The 8917-nt window shown below is 36.4% G+C and overlaps 1 protein-coding gene across 1 annotated transcript; it reads right to left on the bottom strand.

Annotated features, from left to right (window-relative positions):
* Nucleotides 1–4106: 4106 nt before the first annotated feature.
* LOC110099527 (BOI-related E3 ubiquitin-protein ligase 1) lies at nt 4107–5875 on the bottom strand. Its single transcript, XM_020826717.2, has 4 exons — nt 5447–5875; nt 5278–5369; nt 4880–5205; nt 4107–4791 (listed from the first exon to the last, which is right to left on the bottom strand). Exons 1-4 carry the CDS (start codon nt 5491–5493, stop codon nt 4264–4266), a joined length of 993 nt encoding a protein of 330 aa, XP_020682376.1. The 5' UTR covers nt 5494–5875; the 3' UTR covers nt 4107–4263.
* Between the last annotated feature and the right edge of the window lie 3042 nt (nt 5876–8917).

Here is an 8917-nt window from a genome sequence, read left to right on the forward strand (position 1 = left end):
TCCGTCCTCCAACAAACTTCAACTCCTCGCCCATCATCATCCTAACATATATACCAACTTACCTATTAAGCATTTAACACTTGTCATTTAGCTAAGAGTTGAAAGTTGTTGTTCTCTAAGTTAGCATCTACCACTATATTTCTATTTGAACTAGTCCTTCCCCCACTACCTCAATATAAGTATATTGCTATTATGTATCATTCATTGACGATTACTCCAAAATTTATTTGGTTTTCCCTCTCATTCAAAAATCTGATGTAATTCACAAAGTCATTGAATTTCATAACATGATAAAATGCCAATTGAATATAATGATAAAAAACATTCGCACAAATGGAGAAGGCGAATACATCAATAATAAATTTCACACCCTATGAAAAACATGAGGCAACCATCACCAATATACTTTCCCAGACACGCTTCCTCAAAATGGAGTGGCTAAATGCAAACACCAGCATATTTTGTAAACCATTTGCAGTCTACTTATTCAAGCAAATATAGCTCAAGTCCTATGGGTCAAAGCTCTTCACATAGCTATCTATCTCATCAATCACCTACCCACTCCCAACCTCCATAAGATAACCCCCTATAAAAAGTTATACAACTGAACACCTACGTACACCCATCTCAAAATGTTTGGATGCTTATGTTACTCGTGGCTATGTCCTTACTCCACCTATAAACTCACCTTCCTATCCATTTTGTGTGTATTCATTAGATATGCCTCATCTCAAAAAGGATATCATTGTCACGATCCTATCACCCGAAAACTCTATACTTCTAGCCACGCCATATTTAATGAAACCATCTTTCCCTACAAGCAATCATCTACATCTTCAACCAATCCTTCCTCAACAAACAATCTCTGTCCTCTACTTCTAGTACCCACTTCAGTCTTATCTTCCCACTGAAACCTATATTCCCACATCATCCTATACATCTGATAATGACCTCACAGCCCAACCAATTCCCATCACCTACTACAACACCAACCGATCCAACTCTTATTCAACATCACACCGCATCACCCATCCCTAGTACTCATCAGATGAAGACTCACCTAAAAATTGGACATCTCAAAAAAAAAAAAATAAAAATCAATCTCACTCATCATCCCAATCCTAAAAACATGAAAATTGGTGAGTCGCAATGTTCCAAGAATTTCAAGCTCTATAATCCTAAGGCACATGAGATCCTTTTCCTTTCATATCGAATCAAAATCTACTTTGATGCAAGTGGATGTTTAGGACAAATTTCAATTCGGATGGCTCCATAGCCAGGTATATGGCACGCCTCATCACCCTGAGCTACAAACAAGAATTCAGATTGGACTACACTGAGACAGTTAGTCTCGTTGCAAAAATACCTACAATTTGCATTTTAATCATGGTAGATCTTCACCATAAATGGCCCATCCATCAGTTGGATGTCTCTAATGCATTCTTACATGAACCTCTAACAAACGACATCTACATGAAATAACCCATGGGGTTCCTCGATGCGATCCCTCCCACATAAGTTTGCAAGTTGAAAAAGTACCTCTACATACTCAAGAAAGCACCGTGCCAGTGGTTTGATACCTTATTAGGCTTTCTCCATTCTTTGTTCTTCCACACCAGTCACTTAGATCCCTCCCTATTGATCTACAACAAAGAAAACTTCTCAATGTATTTCCCCATCTATGTAGATGACATCATTCTCACAGACAATGATACTACTGCTCTATGACACCTACTCGACAACCTTTACCAATTGTTCAACATGCGCAACTTAGGCTCCCTATGATCATTCATTGGCATCACAATCGTTCCCACCCACAATGGCGTACTACTACACCAAAGCTGTTATGCCCATTCCATCCTTGAGTGTGTAGTCATGCTTAACAACAAACGAGTTGCCCTTTAGTCACATTGAACCTCTACAGCCCATAGCTAACTCCTATGCATTTGCCGAACCTATACTATATTGACATTTCGTCAGCTCCCTATAATATCTCACTCTAACCCAACCAAACATCATCTTTGAGGTAAATAAAGCTTGTCAACACATGCAACGTCCAACCGGCTATCACTTTGAAGCTCTCAAATGCATACTTCACTATATCAAAGGTTTAATAAATTATGGCCTACCATTGTCTAACAAGTCACTTTCTCTTCAATCATATGCGAACTCTAATAAGGACGGCAATCATTAAGATTAAAAATCCACAACATGCTACTATAACTTTCATGTCTCGTCACTCATTTCATAGTGTCAAGAAACAATCTACTATTGTTCGCTCATCCACCGAGGTTGCATATCGAGCACTCGCATCAGTTGAGACCGACATCATTTGGCTTCATCATCTTCTATAAGATCTTGGCTGTCCACAACAATCTCTGACACCTCTATTTTGTGATAATACATCAGCTATAACATTGGCAAACAACCCTGTCAATCATGTTCGTACACAATACATTGAAGTAGATTGTCATTTTATCAGAGAGTGCATCAAGAACAAGAGCATTCATGTTCACCACATCTCTACCAAGGATCAACTAGTTGATCTTTTCACCAAATCATTACCAATCAACCGTTTCAATCACTTTTCCAACAAACTGATAGCCTCAACTAAGACATCAGTTTGCAAGGGTATGTTAACGGACAATGCTAAAATAGCAAAAGAGGAACACACACCACTATAGAAGGCAAATGTGAAAAGCTGCCAAACGGTTAAGCGATATTCTGAACCATAAAATGATTCTCACTTGAACTATTGATGTAATCACATCTCTATATATAAAAACATTATATACATGAATGATCCTTACATCAATATATATATATATATATATATATATATATATATATATATATATACACACACACACACAAATTTGAAATTAATCACTCGTATGAAACACCCTCTCAAAGCTCGAAGGTAATGTTTTATTTTTTTTAATTTTAATATTTTACAAGTGTGAATACATCATTATATTTAATAAATTTTGAAAAGATTTTATAACTTAATATCCATATTAATTTCTAAATCTAACTCCATTGAACTAAGGCTCTTTTTACTCTCAATCAATGTAGGAGAATTCTCCAACTTTGGACAACTTGTTAGGAACCTACAATCATCACTCATCAGTCATCTCATATAATAATTCTCCCCTCTCCACACCTCAAAGAATTAATTCTATCATGAAGGAGAAATTTAAATTATAGGAGAAACGTTAATAGCCTCAGAAATTCACTCAAAATTATTAAGAGGTTGTTTAATTTGCAATTAAAAAATTAATTAGATTTAAGATAAATATCATTCACTAAGTTTTTTTAAGTATCTAAATCCTATTTTGTACTTGCCATTTTGAATATTTAACAACATATATTTAGTTCAAAGGGAGCAAAATTTAGGAGTGTAAAAAAGTCAAGTGCTTGAATAATCGACTCAAGCTCATTTGATTTGAACTTTAGCTCAAGCCTCAAACTCGAGCATATTTGCTAATCTTGAGCTCATCTCGGGTGAAAAATGTAAGACTTTAAGCTCAACAAGTCAACTAGCTCGGTCAGAAAAATTTGAACTTGAGCTCATATAAGATATGAGCCTAAACAAGCACAAACACAAACTCATAAGTTGATAACCTCAACTCCCGAACTAATTAATCCCTCCCACTTACTCCCCTAATAAAATTCAAAGGGAAAATAATTTGTTAGATTTTATGAATTATATATATTTCAAAATTTAATACTATGATATTTTTTAAATAATATTAGAAAAATTATTTAAATTTTTTTAGTTAAATCTTCCACATGGTCAAATAAAGAATTAATATTAAGTCAACCTATTTTTTTAAAGAAAATCACTCAAATATAAACGATTTAGCCCATACGGCCCATTTCCCGCTCATTACGGTGATAACATATCGCTAAACGGTAAGCTTTCTGCCATCATCTCTCAGACGTACGTTCACGATCAAACGGTCATTAATGAATCCTACGTGATGGCTTGTCTAGCACTGTAAGCCATTACAGTATTTCGCGGTAAAGCCACGACAAAAAGAATTACAATTACGAAGGGTTCTTACTTAAAAAATTCTGAAAAAAAAAATCAAAGCAAATTTACATAGTCCAATATAAAAGAATTTATATATAACTATATATATTTACATCTAAAATCGAATTTTCTCTTTCTCAATCGTGAAAATTAGAAAATCCGAAATTGCAAAAAACTTCAATTTCATATCTTTCTTTATCCACAATTTTTTTTTTTTTTTATTATTATTAGTTTTTGGAGAAATAAACTTCAAGGCTTCCAGTCAGTGTGCACCCGCATGCGGGGCAGCCATCGTTGGCTGCTCCGGCGGAGTCGCATGCGGGGCAAACGCAGAGATGGCGACAGGGGAGGAGAACGACTGACGCCGGCCGCGTGTGGCAGGACCAGCACAGTCGGTTCAATTTGTTTGACCGGTCCGGGTCGACGAACGCCGATCCGGCGTCCTCGGCTGGCGACTCGCCGTAGCACTCTTCTCCGGCTGGGGCCGCGATAGCGGCCGCAGAAGCCACTTGCTGAAGCTGGGCTTGTAGAGATGCCGCCGCCGACTGCTCCGCCATGGCCTTGGCCTGCCAAGCCATGGACTCTGTGCGGAGCCGGTTGAGTCGATCTTGCAGCTCGGCCGCTCGGCGTGCGGCGACCGCGACCTCGGCTTCCTTCTCCCGAAGCTTATTCCCCAACGATTTCTCCACCGTTGCGAGAAGAATACGGTAATGATTTTTCCGTTTTGCCGCCATTTCTCGCCGGAGTTGCTCCCCCTGCTCAGAAAGATAAATACCAAAACCGCATGAGCAACCAATCTACCTTTTTTAAATGACGTGGGGAAGAGGATGGTTCATGTATGACCTGAGTTCTGAGAAACTGCTCGATTTCGTTCTTCTGTTGGTTAATTTCTGTGGCCAAATCTTCGGAGAAGGAGGAGAGGATGGAAACTAGTTGTTCTTTCTGGTTCTGACTCTGGTTATGATCGTTAAAGCTGAGTTGGAGGCCTGTGGAGACGAGGGAAGGCGTTGACGATTGGAGCTGTGGAAGACCAAGCATCGTCGGTGTCAAGGCCCTCGCCTGAGCTTGCAAGGACAAGAGACTCATCTGCTGCTGCGTCTGCGGTGACAACATCGCCGATGGAACTGCCATCGCCGCCTCTCTTCCCCTCTTCCTCGGATTCACATTGCCTGCACCATTCTCCTCCTCTCAGGAAACAACTTCTATGTAAAAAAAATGGGAGAAGAGAAAAAGCTCAATACCTCCACTAGGGGTAAAGAAAACAGGAGCTTGCTCGAGAAGTGTAGGTGGGAAGTTTGTTTCCATCTCCTTGCTCTTCCTCTCTGTCTCGCCCCTGCGCACCAAAACCAGAAACAAGTGAAAAAAGGTCCGACGACCAATACCAAGACGGAGGAGGCAATTAAACTGTACCTATTGAGAAGCAGAACGTTCGCAGGGTATTGAGCTTGCACGGCCATCACCGCTTTCCCACTTTTTTAAGATAAAAGAAGAAAACAGACGCTCGCTGGAAGAAAGGAAAAGAAGAAAACTTTTTTAAGCCTCGAAGTCCTCTTCCTTGCTTCGTGCTCTCCCGAGCGCGCTCATCAATGGAGAAAGTAGTGGAACAGAGAGTCGCTCTGAGAACGGATGAACGAGTCTTCAAGGACAGGCCTTCTTATGCTCAGAATCCAAAACAGAGAGAAAGGAGAGATCGGGAAGCGAAGCGGGCCGGGGTTAGCCAACCATTTGATTATTGTTGATTAGTAGTTAATTAAGAATTAGGGAGGGATATGTTAACCTTACAAAGGAAACTGGGGTTCAAAGTTTGGTGATTGGATTGAACTGAATGTTATATTTAAATTTCAAAATAATCCTCTGTATATTCACATAAAGCATTTTAGTTTTACAATATAATATTATTCTAATTTAATCTCTCAATTATATAAAACTAATCTAAAATGAAAATTAAGAAACTAAATTTAGATAAATTTGATACCACAATAATAATATTAGAATTTATTTTAAATTAATTTTATATAATCAAGATATTAAATTTAAACTGTGATATTTTAAGATTAAATTTGTGCACTTAATAGATTTTCTCTATAAAAAAAAAAAAAAAAAAAAAATTTTCTCTATAAAAAAAAAAAAAAACAAATGATGAGTATTCATTTGTAGACTTATGGTACATGAGACAGAAGCAGACCCACATGATATGGTTGCAGAAACAATTATTGATCAAAATGAAGCTTATCTGGCCATTATTTTTTGTACAGAAATAAAAATGTATAAGCCATGGAAGACATGTGGAAGGAGGTAGGTGCCATTTGTTTGTATTGAATCTTCTGATTTTATCTTCATGGGAGAAATATGATATAATTATTTTTTTTTATTCTAATTTAAAATACAATTTACTATTTCTATCACTTGAATTTGATGTATTTGTTGAACTTCCAATAGCTCATTTGGTCTTATTTTCCTTAATTTAGAAAATTAAGTATGTGCTAGAAATAAGTTAGATGCATGAATGGCTGGAAGAACATATCTGGTTCTATATTTACATTCCTAACTTTGTTCTATGGTTTGTTTTGTGGGTGTCTTGATTGATAAACTTTAGATGTTTTGGTCTATTGTTAGTTGAGCTATTGGTGCACGTTATGGCGACTTAGGGTCTGTTTGAGGAAAAAAAAATTTTTTGTGTGGACGTCGGACGGCTTCCGGAGATCAACCAGAACGCATCACGTCAATTTTTTGCTTGGTACTGGGTGATGTGGTGCGTTCTGGTAGCTCTCCGGACCGTCCGTTATCCGCACATCATAATTTCTCCTATTTGAGACAACTTTTTTGCTATGTTATTTTTAGACCGCAATCATATTTTTATTTGGTTGTTGCTTTATTATCGTTTTCTAAATATTTTTAAAGGTGGAAAGTTGATTTTGTAGCTAAATTTGTAGTCATAAGAAACTTGTTGTCTTATTTTACAAGATAGAATTTATTTATAATATGCCTACAACAGCTTTAAAAAAATTTATTTTTTAATAACTTTATAATCATCTTTATAAACTTTCTTAATGGCTTGTAAAATTGTTGTAGAGAAAATAACTTCTTAAAATTACCATAGAAAGTTTGTGATTGTGATTTGAAAAACAACACACCAAGAGAGCTATCCACAAACAAAGAGTTAAAATTAGGTGAGTTATTGTAATTTATATAACAAAATTTGACTAAGAATATAATAAGCTAAATTTAGATCAAGATAGAAATTATTTCGTATATTACCCACCGCTGCTTGTTCGGGTGGTTAAGAGCCGGCTGGGCAAAGCTTAGTTCTCTGGTTCGAATCCCTTGGCAAGCAGTGAAAGCCTTAAGTGTTGGCCTATGTAAATTGGTGTGAATTGCATGCTATGTCGACCGGGGTTTTCATTGGCCTAAAGACAGTATTTTCTCGTAAAAAAAAAAAATCGTATATGAATATAAAACTATGTGAGGTGGGAGCGGGGTCACAATGAGGATGGAAATGCTGAGGGCCACAAGTGGTTGGTTGTTTCAAAGGAACACTCAAATGTCGTGGGTGCTGAGGACTTATTAATTGGGCTCACCTTTGGCTTCACCATGATTTTCAAAAATTGAATCTGTTTGTTATACGTAGCTATCATGCCTCACAACTCTCTCTGCTCACATGATTTCAATGAGTGGATCAAATGTTAATACTACTTTTATAGCTAAAAAGGAGATTTATATGGAGAGCTTAATAGGAATGGCACTAGGAGGAAATTTTGATTTTATTTTATTTTTTTTACTAAGAATTTACACTAAAGAAAACTTTAGTTCTCTATGTAAAAGTAGAAAGTTTATGTAGGAAAACATGAAAAGACATGTCCTCAAGTGAGGTCATGATGTGTAATAAATAGGTGAGGAGAGTGTAGTGTATGTAGTAGTCGGCAAATGTAATTATTAAGTTCATCTCATTGTGGTGAATAATTATTCTGTGCGGATCCTGGATGGTATTCGGAGACTAACCAGAATATGTCACGTCATTTTTTTGCTAGGTATCGCTATGTACTGAGTGACGTGGTGTGTTTTGGGCTGTCTATGAACCGTTCAGTATCCACACAGAATAATTTCTTCTTTGTAGTGGAGAGACACACACTATCAATTATTTCGGTAGCTATAAAATATATCAGTAGTACAACAACAACAACAACACAATATATTAAATGATTCATATTATCAATGTTCGTTAAGTTTTACGCTGGCTGTTGACTGCCTAATACAACTCTCCACTTTACTCATCTAGCGTTATAAAATATATCTCAATAGTAGAAGAAAAATCTTTGAGTGAGTTTTACTCATAGTTTTAACCCTAAAAAAAAAAGAAAAAAAAGTTAAAACAGGTTTTAAACTGTTACAAAATCATTGTAGTTGTCATCCATTAAAAGATGAAGTGATCACTATAACTTAGCTCTTTTATAAGAGTAATCATCTTGCTCAATTAATTACCTTATTGATAATCTATATATCTGCCTAATGTTAGCTTTTCATGATTATAAAATAATAAAAGAATATATTGAATGTTTATAAACATACTTTGAATCTAAAGAAAATAGTTATAGTTGGCTTCATACTACTTAACCTGTAAAACTATATATATTTGATATATTATCGAAAAATTATCTTGATCGGGCATGAATCTCGAAGCAAAATCAAGTTGAAAACTTCAAAAATTAAATTCGGGATCACCTGAACTCCGATTTTAGTGAACTTGTAGCCAAACTGAGCATCTAGGAAATACGAACCCAACGACACCAAATTCGACTCAATCCGAGTCCAAATGAGTCCAAATCAAGGACCGAAGCACCGTTAGAAAGTTTAAACATCAATTTGAGTTACCAAACGGTTTCC

This window comes from Dendrobium catenatum, unplaced genomic scaffold (assembly GCF_001605985.2).
Source record: "Dendrobium catenatum unplaced genomic scaffold, ASM160598v2 original_scaffold_62511, whole genome shotgun sequence".
Lineage (NCBI taxonomy): Eukaryota > Viridiplantae > Streptophyta > Magnoliopsida > Asparagales > Orchidaceae > Dendrobium > Dendrobium catenatum.

Coding starts and splice junctions, on each gene's coding strand:
- LOC110099527 (XM_020826717.2), bottom strand. CDS start 5,493: ATGGCCGTGCAAGCTCAATACCCTGCGAACGTTCTGCTTCTCAATAG. Junction 5,206..5,277: donor TTTCTTTACCCCTAGTGGAG/GTATTGAGCTTT, acceptor AGAATGGTGCAG/GCAATGTGAATCCGAGGAAG. Junction 4,792..4,879: donor AGCAGTTTCTCAGAACTCAG/GTCATACATGAA, acceptor CTTTCTGAGCAG/GGGGAGCAACTCCGGCGAGA.